This window comes from Erythranthe guttata, chromosome 1, assembly GCF_056151865.1.
Source record: "Erythranthe guttata isolate IM_541 chromosome 1, IM_541, whole genome shotgun sequence".
NCBI classification, from domain to species: Eukaryota; Viridiplantae; Streptophyta; class Magnoliopsida; order Lamiales; family Phrymaceae; genus Erythranthe; species Erythranthe guttata.
The window spans coordinates 6,026,529-6,042,405 of record NC_142533.1 but is presented as its reverse complement, the minus strand read 5'-3'; the positions used below and the strand labels follow the sequence as shown (position 1 = coordinate 6,042,405).

General features: G+C 36.8%; 2 protein-coding genes and 1 long non-coding RNA gene across 7 annotated transcripts; 2 read left to right on the top strand and 1 right to left on the bottom strand.

The window, feature by feature from the left end:
• Nucleotides 1-757: 757 nt before the first annotated feature.
• LOC105963331 (uncharacterized) lies at nucleotides 758-4,474 on the top strand. The gene is made up of 4 exons (XM_012987723.2): nucleotides 758-973; nucleotides 1,085-1,603; nucleotides 1,688-2,704; nucleotides 2,786-4,474. Exons 1-4 carry the CDS (start codon nucleotides 758-760, stop codon nucleotides 4,472-4,474), a joined length of 3,441 nt encoding a protein of 1,146 aa, XP_012843177.2.
• Nucleotides 4,475-7,441: 2,967 nt separating this feature from the next.
• Nucleotides 7,442-9,747, top strand: LOC148772699 (vesicle-associated protein 2-1-like). The gene is made up of 7 exons (XM_088821076.1): nucleotides 7,442-7,666; nucleotides 7,809-7,879; nucleotides 7,993-8,074; nucleotides 8,231-8,343; nucleotides 8,572-8,646; nucleotides 8,957-9,069; nucleotides 9,354-9,747. Exons 1-7 carry the CDS (start codon nucleotides 7,621-7,623, stop codon nucleotides 9,580-9,582), a joined length of 729 nt encoding a protein of 242 aa, XP_088677202.1. The 5' UTR covers nucleotides 7,442-7,620; the 3' UTR covers nucleotides 9,583-9,747.
• Nucleotides 9,748-13,547: 3,800 nt separating this feature from the next.
• LOC105949770 (uncharacterized) lies at nucleotides 13,548-15,540 on the bottom strand. 5 transcript variants are annotated; one of them, XR_016031498.1, is made up of 5 exons: nucleotides 15,244-15,540; nucleotides 14,340-14,457; nucleotides 13,923-14,201; nucleotides 13,677-13,832; nucleotides 13,548-13,601 (listed from the first exon to the last, which is right to left on the bottom strand). It is a non-coding gene; the product is annotated as an uncharacterized LOC105949770 (long non-coding RNA). The 5 variants fall into 5 exon arrangements; XR_016031500.1 differs by having other exon boundaries at nucleotides 13,548-13,593; XR_016031497.1 differs by having other exon boundaries at nucleotides 13,548-13,832; nucleotides 13,923-14,048; nucleotides 14,120-14,201.
• Between the last annotated feature and the right edge of the window lie 337 nt (nucleotides 15,541-15,877).

Below are 15,877 nucleotides of genomic sequence, written 5' to 3'. Positions count from 1 at the left end.
CGGCCCATGGCCGAGGAAAATTTGGCCGACACGCCTCCTTTCAATCACCTTGCGATGATCCCTTATGAGCCCTTGAGCCCAGCCACGAGCATACGCCTAGCTGATCACGCTACTCCGGGCTCTATCACTGATGAACCTTCGGCCTCGTGGCGATCGAGCCTGATTGATGCTGAGCGTTGGCGTTTGCAGAATACCGAACGTTGCATGCGGAGGAGGCCCACCTTATTGGTAACTCATTCTTTGTCACATATCGGAAATCTTCAGATGGGTCCCATTCCCCCTCTTCTTGATGTCGAGTAAATTCTTGGTGTGGAACGCAAGGGGGGTAAAAAATAAGGCGACCCAATCCCACTTGCGCTTTATTTGTCACCAACATAGAGTTAATTTATTGGTTATTTCTGAACCTATGACTGAGTTTCTGCATGATTACTATTGCCGTCGTTCGGGTTTCGTTGCTGGTTTGTCTAATTGTGCGGGGAAGATCTGGATTTTTTGGGATCACAATTTTCGAGTGGAGTTGCTTAGGGATGAGGTACAATTATTGCATGTTAGATGCATATCTGGTTTATTTGGTGCTTCTTTTGTATTTACTGCAGTCTATGCTAGTTGCTCTCGTTCCGAGCACCGTGTTTTGTGGAATTCGTTCTGCGACATTTTTTAGACGATTTGTGACACTCCTTGGATTTCAGGGGGTGACTTCAACTCAATCTTACTTGAGTCAGAACGAAATAGATCGGTTTGGGATAGGAGACTAGATATGGCTGAGTTTGGTGCTATGGGTTTGGATTGTGGACTTTCGGATGTCGGGTTCTCTGGGGCTAGTTCTTGCTATACTTCGGAGAGCCCTTCAGGTCTTTTGGAGCGTTTGGACAGGATTCTATATAACTCTGCTTGGCTAGATTTACTGGCTTATACACTGGTTACCCACCTCTCACGGACCTGGTTGAATCATGCTCCTCTTTTGGTTTCATCGGTTGCTTCTTCGTCTAGGCCTCCTGCTTCATTCCGGTTTCAGCATATGTAGATCCGTCACGCTACGTTTCGTCAGACTGTGGAATAGGTTTGGGATTTTCCGTGTGCTCAGACGGGGATGCTTCGATTACATACGAAGTTGAGACGATTGAAACAGAAGCTTCAGTGGTGGAATTGGAATGTTTTCGGGGACGTGTTCAAGAATAAAGATAGGGCCGAGGCAGCTGTTCTAGAGGCCGAGCACATATATGACTTGGATCGATCTCCCGAGAACCGTGCAAATTTGAAAAAGGCCACTGTTGAACTTACTCTCATGCTCAATATTGAGGAGGAATTTTGGAAGCAGAAGGCAGCTTGTAGATGGGCGACTGATGGAGAGAGAAACTCTAAGTTTTTCCACTCATTAGTGAAGAAAAAGCGATGTGTTAATCGAATCCACTCTATCTCTCATGGTGATTCGGTTCTCACATCTGCTCAGGAGATCAAGGATTCGGGAATTAATTTCTTTAGCAAGCTTCTTACCGATGATATGCTTAGTTTGCTTCCGGTTGATGAGTCCCTATTTTTCGCTCCTCAAAGGGACTTTACTTCAGTCTCTACTTGTCCGTCGGTTGAGGAGATCAAAGATGCAGTGTTTGGGATTTGTTGAGATAGTGCTTCGGGTCCTGATGGGTATTCTTCGCTATTTTATCAGCATTGTTGGGACTTGATTCAGTGTGATATTTTTGAAGCGGTTTGGGATTTCTTCGAGGGTGGATCTATGCATGCGAGCTTCGCCGCTACCACCTTGGTTCTTATTCCAAAGGTGGACTTTACGACGGCTTTGACAGATTTCCGCCCGATTAGCTTGTGCAACGTGACCAACAAAATTATCACTAAGTTACTTACGAATAGATTGACACCTCATTTGCCCCACATTATTTCTCCTTCTCAGAGTGGGTTTGTTCAGGGTTGTCTTATTAGTGACAATATTTTATTAGCACAAGAGATGGTCCACTCGATATCAGTTCGTTGTCGAAATTCGAATCTTATTTTGAAGCTGGATATGGCAAAGGCTTATGATAGGGTTCAGTGGCGGTTCTTATTTCGTGTACTCGAGCTGATGGGTTTCTCGGCGAACTTGGTTGATATTATTCGGCGATGTGTTTCCTCGTGCCAGTTCTCTTTACTAATCAACGGGGAGCTGACGGGGTATTTCACTTCGTTTCGTGGTTTAGGGCAGGGAGATCCGCTCTTGCCGACTCTTTTTGTACTTGCGGCTGATTATTTTTCGAGAGGTCTAGATGCACTATACAGCCGTTGCCCGGGCATGTTTTATTCTACAAAGGGAGGCATCCCTATCTCCCACTTGGCCCATGCGGATGATGTGATGATATGTACCTCGTGCCATAATTTTGGCCTGAAGAAGCTGCGGGATTTTCTCGATCATTACTGTCGGACTTCGGGTCAGTTGATTAGTGTGCACAAGAGCACTTTCACAGTTGATAGGGCATGTTCTGATGGTCATCTTCACACTATTTCTCGGATTTTCAGTTATCTGAGAAATGATCTTCCTATCATTTATCTTGGAGCTCCGTTATACAAGGGGAGGGACCGGGGCACTTTGTTTCGGACTTTGCTTGATCGCATGCATGCCAGGATTTCGGGTTGGGCTCGGACCGCTTTGGCTATCGGGGGCCGTCTTGCCTTGATCCGGAGTACGCTTTCGACTATGGCTTCGCATCTTGTTCAGGTTATTCAACCTCCGCAGTATATTATTCAGCAGATTGAGCAGTGCATGGCCCGATTTCTCTGAGGATCTTATGGTAATCAGCGCCAGCCTCATTGGGTTGCTTGGGAGACGATTTGCCGGCCAGTTGGTGAGGGTGGCTTGGGGTTGAGGCGTTTGACGGATGTGATTGACGCCTCCACTTACAAGCTCTGGTTCCGATTCCGTGCTCAGGATTCTCTTTGGGCCCGTTTTCTCCAAAACAAGTATTCCCGGAATCGGTTCCCAGGTTCATCCGTTGTGTCTTCACTCTATAGCACTGTGTGGAAGCGCATGTGCCGTGTCCGAAAGCGTGTTCAAGCTCAAATATTTTGGCGAATTGGTCCAAGTCATGTTTATTTCTGGCACGATCACTGGTTTGGCGATGGTCCCCTTTCGGGCATTATTGATGGTGGTCGGCTAACGTCAGTTCGTGTGGAGTATTATTTGGTTAATGGTCAGTGGGATCGAAACAAGCTAGCTGAGGATATTCCTTTTGAGTGGATTGATAGGATTTGCTCGGTCCCGATCTCTGGTGTTTCGGTTGATTTGCCTATATGGAGAGCTTCTTCGAATGGTAAGTTTTTCTTGACCTCGGCTTGGGCCTTGATACGACAACAACATACCCCTACCCCTCTTCTTCGTATATTTTTGGGATCTTGTCTTACTCGTACAATTTCTATCTTTCTTTGGCGTCTCCTTCTTCAGCGTCTTCCAGTGGATCTTAAACTTCAGTCTCGAGGCACCTCTCTCGCCTCGAGGTGCTATTGTTGTCCAGATCCATCTATTCCTGTGTCGAGTCTTGTATCTCAGTCTGTCGGGTCTCCTTCTGTTGAGTTGATCGATCATATCTTCGTGGAGAGCCCGACGGCTAAGAGGGTATGGCATCATTTTTTCTATCTTTTTGGCTATACACCTGCACACACTACGCACATACCCCAGATTTTACTTTATTGGCAGCAGCACTTCACTTTGCACACACTCACACACCACACACACATCACGACCATTGTGCCTTGCTTGATCTTGTGGTTCTTATGGATTGCAAGAAATGATAGAAATCACAAGGATATCATGGTTCGCGCTTCTTCCATCATTTACAGGGTCATCCAGCACATCAGGATTCTTCATCAAACCAACTTACTTTCGGCGGACAGCTGGACTGGCATTCCCCACGTGGCTGAGTCTCTTGGCCTATATTACCGGGTTAGAACACCAACTCTCACACCTCATCGAGTTGTTTGGCTTCCACCGGATCCGGGTTGGGTGAAGCTAAACACAGACGGAGCCCGTAGAGCATCCACCCAGATTGCAGCTATTGGTGGGATTATCAGAGGTTCGGACGCTGATGCCATACTTGCATTTCACGAGAGGATCTCAGTCTCGAGCAGTATTGCAGCCGAGCTTGCTGCCCTTGCCTCGGGGCTGAGATTTGTTATTCAGAGACAATTCACTAGAGTTTGGATCGAGCTTGACGCAGAAGTCACTGTTCGACTTCTTTTGCACACGGACAAAGGTCATTGGAGTCTTCAGAGTTTTCTCACGGCGATCCGTAACTCTCTTTCTACTTTGGAGTACAGAATTATACATATCTACCGGGAGGGCAATACAGTCGCAGATGTATTAGCTAATTTGGGGTGTCAGACCGAGTTGGCTCTTACCTTCACAACAGCGGAGATTCCCCGACCTATTCAGCAGATGATTCGGATGGACCAGCTTGGATATCCATCCTTTCGACAACAGTCTCGCACATAGGTGCCATGCATTCCACATTTTTATATTATTGGCAATTTAGGCATTTTCGTGAACTTTACATGTTAGGCAGGGTTGGGGTGATTATGGATTGTCTGGGTCTATCAAGACTAGACTGTTTGTCGAATGGTGCCGCACATTTCGCAGCCGTTATACCTGTTTCGCCCATTTTTTGCGAAAGTATAAGTGGCCTCGGCTGTTGTGGTGAGGCGAACGGTCTACCTTGGTCTTCCCCGACCTTCTATGATCATTCCCACCCGTGTCCTTTTTATTATTTGGACCACCTGTTTTGCCCGTATTCTTAACGTTTTGTTAGTTAGCTATTGTCTTTTGTTTGTCAATTTCTATTAGTAGCCATATGTTGGGCAGTAGCAGTTTGAACAAAACTCATTATGTACTTCTTAAATTTTGTTTTATAAACAGGTAGGGGGTCAAGCCTAAACCCCCCACCCTCATCGGGTGTCGTTCTCTTAAAAAAAATATTAGAATTAATATATAATAGAGGTCAAATTGCAATTTTACTAAACTTCTGAGACTTAAACTAGGGGACTGAATTGTAATTTTCCAAAAAATATTATTAAACCTAGATTGAAACACGCACTACGCACACCATCACCACCAACCTTTTGAAAATCCAATCAACCACCAACCTCGCCGCCGCCAGCAATCATCAATCAGTCAATCACCAATCCGCCACCAACCTTCTTCACGAAATCCACCGCTGCCACGACTGAAAATACATATATGATATATCCAATAAAGTCCACCTCAGGCGATCTCTTTAAAGACGAAACCATACAACAATCACCAAATAAATCGAAAGAAAAATGGAAGTTTGAAGTTTTGAGAGGCGCGCGATTGGTACGGGTGGTCGAGAGAGAAGCCCGTTCCAAAGAACCATGATTTTCCTGTGAGGGGCATTCTACCCAAACGCCACCCTCACCTACTTCGACTCCGCCGACGAGCTCCAAACCCATGTTCGTCGTTTGAATCCACGTGAAGTTCCTTTGTCTTTCGGCAGATCTGAGACGGCGTAACCATTATTATTTTTTCTTAAGGTGCTGGAATTTTTGTTTTACAAAGGATGGAGTTGAGAGGGAGAGGGAGAAAGAAGATGGTCAGGATTTTAAGATTTTGAAAAATGCTATTTGGTCCTTTGAATTTGAATTATTTATAATTACATCAAATTTAACACACATTTATGTATAATTGGGTGTTTATGTCATTTCACCAAATTACAAAAAGAACTGCACAACCCGCGCGTGACTACCACGAGCAGCTTCAAGGGACTTTTTCGCCTTTGACTTGTAATCACATAGGGTTTTGCTAATTTTTATAACACAAAGATTATTTTAGCAATTAACTATTACACAGTGGTGGTGTTAGCAATTTACTCAAAATTAAAATTATGGTTGGTGGGTTGAAATTTTTTTGTGGGGAAAGACCGCAACTCATAATCGGCCACAGGGCGGGACCCGCCAGTTCCAATTTTAGGAGGCCCAAAACCGACCTAAGGGGACGCGGAGCAGGGTCCGGGGTGTTGGCCGATAACCTACACACAAGTGCACGTATCGTACAAGTAATATAGTGGACTAAAAGTCTGGATATCGAACTCACAGGGAATATTTAATTATCTAATCCGTTAAAAACAAAGGTTTAATCAGAGTAAACAAGCCTAGGATTTTATTCTTCCCCCTATGTGATTATTATTCCCCCAATTCCTTCAAGTATGCAAGTAATTAACCCGGATTATTAACCTGAGATGCTAAAATAATCATAACCCGCTTCCGCATGTATTACGATTCTAATACTCTAGATTCAATTACTATATTCCTATGCAATTAATTCTAGAACACAACATTAAGCACAAATCTCAATAATGGCTACCTAAGAGATTAACTATATTCCTATGTTAATACCACAAAGGCTCTTCTACCACAGTTCTAATTATTAACCCGATCTTTCGATTCATGCGATTAACAATAACATAAAAGCACATAGGGTGATCAAGTTCATGCACTTAATAAAACAAGTAGAAGAAATAATCCGGGATTAAAACTTGCATAAAATCATAGAAAAAGGTTCATAAATCCCACATAGGGTTCCAAATAAAATCCTAGAAACTAAAGACTTAGCTACTCGTGATTCTTATGATAAAGAAAATAAAAGAAATAAATTAAATAAGAAAAACTATGCTTGAGTCTTCGTTGATCTTCGTTCCTCACGTATTGTGGTGTAAAATTTCGTGCTTATGGTGTGGAGACTTGTTGCTTTTATAGGCTTTTCTTGATAAGGAAGTAGTGGAAACCTAATAGGAATCAATTTCCGCCACTTTCCCCCATCATGATTTGTTCTTCGATTTGCGTGATGTTGGAGTCCGAATTTTGGAATGTTGCGTAAATAAGAATTGTAGCCCTTGAAATTAGATTTCCAATGCCGCCAAAATCAGCTGATTTGGAGTTCGTATGAGAGAGATGTGCTCGAAATGGTGGACACTACCAAAGCTGTTGCGAGATTCCTTCTTCCAATTTGATTTATTTCCTTATTTGCAACTTTTTCCTTTCTTTTTGATCTTTTTTCCTTCAAGAACACATAATTCTCGTTTTTCACCTATTAAACACAAAATCAATCAATTAAAGCACAAATATAATTAAATCTAAACAAAAGAACCACGTTAAGTAAGCGTATTGAGCGTAAAATCTACACTCAACACGGGGCGGGTCCCAATTTATGCACACGTATACTATATAGTATATACACAGTGACATGGGATAAAAACACTATTTATTACGCGCTAAATGTTTGAAAAAATCAAACTTTTACCTTATAAATTGGCGCGTTCCTTCCTTCTTCCCTCTCACTCTTCTGCAATTGCCATTTCTTAATCCACAAGTTTCTTCCACCAAGATTAATTTATTTTATACACTCAAACGCGAGGTCAAGTCTTTTTTATTTGATTTATAGAAAAAAAAGACCAATAATTGGGTCTTTTCATCTGACCATTTCAATGTCTTTGATTCAGCCTTCCCCAAATTATTTTCAATTTCTCCCCCAATTTTTTCAATTCCCCATTCAGAAACCCTAAAAAAACCAAAAGGGGATTTATTTTCCCTTTTAATTAGCTGTGGTGAAGGCGTTAATTTCTTAGTATGCCGCTTCTCGAAGTCGAACCTCCGAAACAACTCACTTTCTGTTGTCAGTTTTTTTTTTTTAGTCTCTAAATATTAGTTGGTTTATTAATTATCACTTTATTCATGATTGCTTAATTAGTTGGTTATATTATTTTTTTTTTTTACTTTTTATCATTTTTATAAACTGTATATTTTTGTTTGATTAGTTGAGCTGAGGAGACGAGCTTCTTGCACGATTCGACTGTGGAATAACACCGATCAGTATGTTGCCTTTAAGGTGAACAATTTTGTGTTTTTTTCTATTGCGGATGCGGTCATGCGTATCTATATATCTATATGTCAGTCTATGCATTTATATATATTTGTTACAGATCCTATGTTTTATTTAAGGTTTCGACCAAGAATCCGGAGAAGTACTTCTGTTCATTCAGTTACGGAATTCTATTGCCCGGATCAAGTTGTCATGTTAAAGGTTTCATGAACACGCTATAGATTGATATGTAAATAAACATTAATAAATGTACGAAATGTGTATATATATTGAAAATTTATAGATAAATACGATGTTTGTGTTTATAAAAGATGCCATTTTTTTTTCCTGAAAAATGGTCTCTTGTTTCTTTTGCAGTAACTATGCACAGTCTAACAAGGATCCCTTCTTGCATGCAATATAAGGATGAGATTTCTATTAAGAGTGCTGTAGCAACTCGTCGGGACACTGTAGAAAGCTGTAAGAAACTGGTAATCGTAAAATTAAAATAAAATTAATTTATTCATCTACGCAAAATCGATATTCCTTTTTTTTTTTTTTCTTTTTATATACTTTTGTAAACATATATATTCCAAATGCAAGATGTTTTGGTTGTGGATTGTGATTGTCGTATTTTTGTTACTGCTTTTTTTTTTTCTTTTTTTTTTATTGGATGATCATAGATTTAACATGTGGGCTTTAATATTTCTTGCGTATAGTTCAAGGAAAGAGGCGGTCGAGTTGAATTTCACCCGTTGGATGTGGTGTACGTTCATCAATCATCGAATTTTCAGGTTGTTTAATATTTCCTCTGAAATTATTTATTCCTTATTTTATAATTTCTCCGCAAAAAAAAAAAACATATTTTTTAGCTTTATTTCGACCAAAAGGAAATTTGAAATAGTGCACGCGCACACGCGTAGGTCTTGGCTCACATATAAGGAAGATCGTTATCTTGCTCATATATTAGTTTTTTGATCGTTAAATCTTTCGGGATTGTTTTCTTTTACTTCCCATGTTGTTTTTCGTACTATTAATTAAGTTGTCTAATATTCCATTTTAAAGCAATAATAATGTTCACATAATTTACGACATGTAATGCAGCGCCAAAATCAAAACCAAAGGCATGATGGCAACTTGTTCGTGAGAGGCATAACTTTTATATTGCTTTGTTTCATCTTCGGATACCTCGTTATGAAGATGCTGCAATTCATATGGTAATTATTTGAGTTTTATATATTTGTAATTATCATGTCCTTAATCGTGCTTCCTCCTTTTCTTCATTTTGACAAGAAAACCCAAAATTACCCTTCCTACAAGATTATTTCGGCATTAATTAACACGACACACTTATCTTTACTCTCGTGTCTATTTTCGATAAAGGGTAAAATTGGTATAAAAAAAGGGTTAAGTACTCATTAATCTCCTGAAATGACAACTAATAGTATATTCATAAGATGGTTTCGGTTTTTTTTTCACTTGGATAAAATTTCTGTTGCAGGACTGTTGTTTTTGTGATTGCTTTATTTGTAATAAACATGGCGAAGAGGTGGGTTTCAGATTCGATTGAAGAATGGATAAATAATACTCTTGTTTACCTATGCATTCAATTTCTTCCCGTTATTTTGGAGACTCTTCTTTACCGATGCATAGACTGCGTTGCAGCTTCTTGCGAAACTTTTTATGAGCTATGTGTTCGTTTTCTCTCCGCTGTTTTCCGACAAAGATAAATCTTAGCTCGAAATGTTGAATTAAATAGCGAATATAATAATGGCCGGATCATGTAAATATTAGTGTTCTATCTAGTTAGGTAGTTTTGTGAACATGCATATAAGATTGTAAATGTTTCTCATTTTTTTGATGTAATTGTGAAGTACCATGTATTTTATGCACTAGTTACTTGAAAATAGTTTTCAAGAAGATGAATGCACATATTAGAACTCAAAAGGTAAGTAAATGGCAAGGTTAAGTAAATGATTGCCGTTTATTTGCACATACCAATGTGGATGTTTGTATTTCTGTGTGCATTTCTGGTGATAAAATCCAACGTATTTCACTCAGTGTAGTATAGAACAAACCTTTTGAGTCTCTGCATAGAACATATGTGGTTATGTTCGGTCCTATTTTGAATATTTTCGCAGTCTTTTCTCAAAATAAACATGTATGTGTTACGATTTTGAAACTTGATGTCAAAATTTTAGAAGAAGAAAATTTAAACGTATATTCTTTTATACATGATTTCACCGCCTAAGAGTGATAAATGCATTTATTAAAGACAAAAAAAAATTACATAGGCCAAGTTCATGGGCTTCGCTTACACCATTGAGTACAAGAAAGGAGTAGAAAATACACAGATGAAGGATGAAAATAAGACAACTAAGACATCAAAGCACCAAATCATGAAGGGCCCGTTTGGCTAAATTTATTTTAAACAAATGATAAACTCTTATGTCTGATAAGCTGTTTCAATAACCGATAAGCTGTTACATCTTATTTTTACAATTACATTTTAAATGTTTGGATAATGAGTGTATTTGCTATTTTTACTCATTATAAGATTTTAAATAAAAAAAATGGAGTAGAGGTACTTATTAAAAAAAATCTTATTTCCTCTCCAACAACTTATTTCAGAAAAAAATAAGATATTCTTTTAAAGGAACTACCAAATACTTTTGAAGAGTTTATAAGTTCTTCAAGATCTTATAAATTCTTTTTAATATCTTATAAGTTTAGCAAAACATATATCAAAATGGGGGACCATTACGAGATTTGGTCAATAACTTTCATGTGAATCGACATAAATTGGAAATTTTGTTTCAATTTTTGCCAATAATTTATGCACGTACAAGCTATTGAATTGAATATTATTTACTATTTGTACTTTATCATTTAAAATTGGGATAAAATACTTTTTCCTTTCCAAAGTCTTTAAAAAGAATAACTTGATAAAAAATAAAAGCCTTTTCTTTTTCATTGGCTACTTCTCAATCCTATTGCAAATTGCATTTTAATTTATAGGGTAAATTACAAACACCCCCCTGAGGTATGGTCGAATTACAAAAACACCCCTCTTGTTTGGATAATTACAACCACACCCTCAACTCCTCAAATTTAGTGGAATCTTCGAGATTATATGGAATATTATCACTTTTGTACCCGTTTTATCCTATTCAAACTCTACATTATGAAGCAAGATGATCATAATATGTGATTTTTAGCTTGTATATATCAGTTTGTGGTGCATCAAAAACTGTATTTTTTACACAAAACAAGTACAAACTAGAGCGCATTTCATGGAATCTAGATGACTATGTTGAATTTGGCACCATAAAGGTGGAGGTCTAAGAAAAAATCATAGTTGAGGGGGGTAGATGTAATTATCCAAACAAGAGGGGGGTTTTTGTAATTTGACCATACCTCAGGGGGGTGTTTGTAATTTACCCTAATTTATATAATTTTAAACTTTCAACTCTTTTATTTGATTAGAAAACTAATTCCGTCATTTTCCTTTTTCATATTGCCATGTCTTTGATTCCGCCTTCCCCGATTTTTTCTCTATTTCTCCCTCAATTTTCATTTCCAATATCCGAATTCCAAAGAACAAAGGAAAAAAAAAAAAAAAAAAAAAAAAAGGTCTCAGTTGTGAGCATGCAAAAGCTCCTTGATATCGATCCTCAGCAGGTAGCTTTTCGCCGTAAGTTTCTTTTTTTTTTTTTTTTTTTTCTTGTTTTCATTATTTTTATTGTTTTTTGCAATTTATTGTTTGATTATTTGTTTGTTCATCGATCTATTTAGAATTTTTTCTTGGGTTTTATATTTTGGTTGATTAGTTAAGGTGGGGAGACAACTTTCTCGCAGAATTAAGATATCTAATAACTCCCAAGGCCATGTTGCTTTTAAGGTAATAAATATGTTTGAGTTTTATGTAATATTTCATGGGCACTGCTCAAATCCGTAGATTTATTATAAAATAAATAATTACCCACTAAACACAAACACACATTGGAGTGTGTTATTATGTGTCGATCAACGGTTCAAGATCACTAGCTCGGTGTATTTCACCAGGTGTAGATCTACAAAACCGTTAATTAGATGATGCTATGTTTTTATTTCAGGTTATGACGACAAATGTTGATAAATATTTTTCTCAACCCAATGCCGGAGTTCTTTCGCCCGGAGAATGTTTAGAGATTACAGGTTCTCAATAAACAATCCACATGTGTGTTTGTGTGTGTTGCTCTTGCTTACATGAATATTATAAATAATGATTTCACTGAATTTAGTTTGCAAACATTATTTTCTTTCGGTGCTAAAAACTCGCAAGTGCGTGTGTGTTTCTTTTGCAGTAACTATGCAAACCCTAACAGAGATCCCTTCTAACATGGAGTGTAATGATGAGTTTCTGATAACACTACAAGAAAAACTGGATTTAGGGACGATTTGTTATGGTCACTAAAAGCAATAAAATGGTCGTTAAAACCTACAGTGACCAAATTAAGCTTGGTCACTCGTGGTCACAACAGAGTGGCTACTAAAAGTATTAGTGACGAGTCAAATAGTTGGACGCTAAATTTCTTTATTTAGCGACCAGGTAATCATGGTCATTAAAGATGAATTTATTAGCGACAAATTAATTACTCGCTAATGTTAAAAAGTATGGTCCCTATAATATTAATATGGTTGCTATACCTATATATTTAGTGACCAATTCATGTGATTGTATTTATTTAGCAACCAAGAAATTGGTTCCAATATAATATTAAAATGGTTGTTGTAACCTACATTTAGTGACCAATCGTTTTGGCTGGTAAATAATATTTGTTTTAGCTACCAAAATATTGGTAACAATACAATATTAACATGGTTACTGTAACTGCAAATTTAGTGACCAATTGTTTTGGTTGGTAAATAAAATTTATTTAGCAACCGAGAAATTGGTTGCAATATAATATTATTGTGGTTGCAGTGATTGTATATTTAGTGACCAATTTTTGTGGTTGGTGAATAATTTTTTTTAGCCACTGAGAAGTTGGTTGCAATATAATATTATCGTGGTTGCTGTAATTGTATATTTAGTGACCAAACCTTTTGGTTGGTAAATAGTATTTATTTAGCAACCGAGAAATCGGTTGCAATATACTATTATTATGGTTGTTGTAATTGTATATTTAGTGACCAATTTTTTTGGTTGGTAAATAAAATTTATTTAGCAATCGAGAAGTTGGTTGCAATAAATATTACCATGGTTGCTGTAATTGTATATATAGTGACCAAATCTTTTGGTTGGTAAACAATATTTATTTAGCAACCGAGAAGATGGTTGCAATATAATATTAATATTGTTGCTATAACTATACATTTAGTGGCCACATCCTTCTGGTTGGTAAATAATATTTCTTTAACAACCAAGCAATTAATTGCAATAGATTTAACGTAATATCTGATGTATACATATTGAAAACCAAAATATAGTTGCAAAAACAATTCGAACAAGTTGCTAATACTTATACAAGAAACAACGAACACTAGTTGTAAAAAGATTAAAATATTTGTTCATTTATACATTTCATAACCATCGTCCAAAACTAGTAAAACTAAATCACAACACTTCAATTCCGGATAGGAACATCAGGATCAATGACTTCACGTTGATAGCAAGTGGAGCTCCAACTCAAAGAGCAGCCACAAAAACCAAAAGTGGATGAAGTTGCCGGATTGTATTAAAAGATTTTGGAAAAAGCCTGTAGTTCTGCAAGTCAAATAATGGTAGAAACACTATTTTCTATAAGTGATTAATATACATATAAGTTAAATACAAAATTACCTGTTTAAAAATAATCCAGTTGCAATAGAGTGACTACTATTTGCAGGATATTTGAAATATTTCCCTTCATATCAACGGGAAGTCTTGTGCTGATAAGGAGCAAGGATAAGAACAGGGAGTCACAAAAACAACGGTAACGGTGGATCATAGAAATCCCTGCATATTAGGTAAAAATGAAGTCAATAAATGTTTTTAGTTGAACTTTTTGGAAGCAACAACCAATTACCACCAGAGAAATATTTCTACCTATTTTGCTTTTGTTGTCTCCATCCACACACCATATGCATGATTCTACAGTTGCTCGGTAGTCTGCTTGGTTCAACATTTCGTCATTTCAACTCCTTAGAGCCCCCAATGGAAGTTTATGACAAGCTTGACATACAACAATATCGTTCAACCTTTATATACTTGATAGAAGCCCAACATTTTTCTAGTAACACTACCTGATTTAGATCCTCTTTGACCCCTTCCTATTCTTTGATTACTTCTCTGATTTCCTTGACTGATTGTAGAACGCCCTCATTACTAAAGCAAAATAAACCACAAAAATTATGTGAATTTTCAACAAAGAAGAAAAGACACACCAAAGTGTTGAAAGTACTAGAAGCTTATGAGTTCGAAGAATCACAATTCTTGAAAGAGGTCAAAGACAAATGAAAATACACAATATATGTGATTTCAATTCACCCAGTATGTGAACTTCACTTTTTGCTTCAACAAATATTATTTTTGAAATAATCTATCACCCAACATATGAAGACCTTCAACTGTTCAGAGTAATCTGCAAAAAAAAAAAAAAGGAGCAACGGCGTCTTCTTCAATTCAGAATAAAACACATCTAAAGTGCTATCACAATACAAAATATAATAACCTTTTCTATTGTGATCAGGTTTCCCATATATACTGCACATCTTTGAAAATATCTTCTATTTCATGTATTTAACACCTTGTTCAAGGTATATTCAAGGTTACTGCATATGATACCAAAAATTCATAGGTGTATCATTCATAAAAATAATCCAATTCCAATTCCAATTCCAGCTAATTAAAACAAAGTATTCGATTATAAGAAATAGACTGAGGGCTTTGATGAAATTTTAATAGTTGTCTACTCTATACAATCAAAAAAATATAAAAAAGAAAAAAGGACAAAACATTGAGATTATTACTAACTTTAACAAAACATATATACTGAGATTTGTGTTTTGATTTCTTCACAGCTAAATGTAGCAACTGTCACCTAATTCATTAGTTGTTAGCCAAAAATTTATCATCCTATCTATCTTATTTTACCAGTTCCAAATACTTATTCAATAAATAAATCAGAAATTTAAACAAAAATAAGACCAAAACTGAAAAACCGAAACCAAAACCGATCAAAGCTCAACAAATGAAACCGATTGTGTTCGTTTTTGGATTAATAGAAACAAAATCAATCCCATCGTCGTCCTGTTTTTGGCAATTGTGAAATTAAAGCCCTAATTTTCATTCATAGAAATATGACAATTAAACAATCAGCAAAGAAAAAAAAATTCTTAAATACACTATTACAAAAAACAATCCTTACATTATCCGCACATGTACGCCCGAAGTAGTGTGCTAATCAAAACGTAAACCTCGTTGCTTTGTTGACCCAACCACTGCTGCCAATTCTAATCGCGGCTGCGAATAACTCCTAATAGTGTGAATTAATTGTATACGTGTTTGGGATGCTAAACGGTGATTCCCTTCGCGTTCCAAAATATGATTTAGAGGAGAATTTCAATTTTGATAAGACTCTGGTGTGGGGTGGGGGTGCGAGATGCAGGGTCTTTGGCTGTGTGCGTGCTATTTGTGATTTGGGATGAGGAAGAGTCTTTGATTTTAATTTCTTTCTCTTTTTTTTTCCCCCTCTTTTATAAGAAAAAAAAAGCTAATGGATTGGATGGGCCCTTCTTAGGTTAATTAATTAGTAGCATGTATTTTTTTTCATTTTTCTTTGAAAATTCGTTTTTTTTCTTTTGTAAACAACATAAACTAATACTGATTAAATAAATTTAAATTAAGAAAACATGTGGAAAAAAAATATAATCTATTAATTTTAATATACAATTAATTTAGTTTGTACTCTATTTATTTGTATATAATTAATTTGGTTTCATGCACAAATAATGATTTGACTAATTATAAAGTTAAATATAACTTTTTTCATTCTTTAAAAC

Coding starts and splice junctions, on each gene's coding strand:
- LOC105963331 (XM_012987723.2), top strand. CDS start 758: ATGGCTGAGTTTGGTGCTATGGGTTTGGATTGTGGACTTTCGGATGTC. Junction 974..1,084: donor CTCCTCTTTTGGTTTCATCG/GTTGCTTCTTCG, acceptor CCGTGTGCTCAG/ACGGGGATGCTTCGATTACA. Junction 2,705..2,785: donor TGGCTTCGCATCTTGTTCAG/GTTATTCAACCT, acceptor TATGGTAATCAG/CGCCAGCCTCATTGGGTTGC.
- LOC148772699 (XM_088821076.1), top strand. CDS start 7,621: ATGCCGCTTCTCGAAGTCGAACCTCCGAAACAACTCACTTTCTGTT. Junction 8,647..8,956: donor ATCAATCATCGAATTTTCAG/GTTGTTTAATAT, acceptor CATGTAATGCAG/CGCCAAAATCAAAACCAAAG. Junction 9,070..9,353: donor AAGATGCTGCAATTCATATG/GTAATTATTTGA, acceptor TTTCTGTTGCAG/GACTGTTGTTTTTGTGATTG.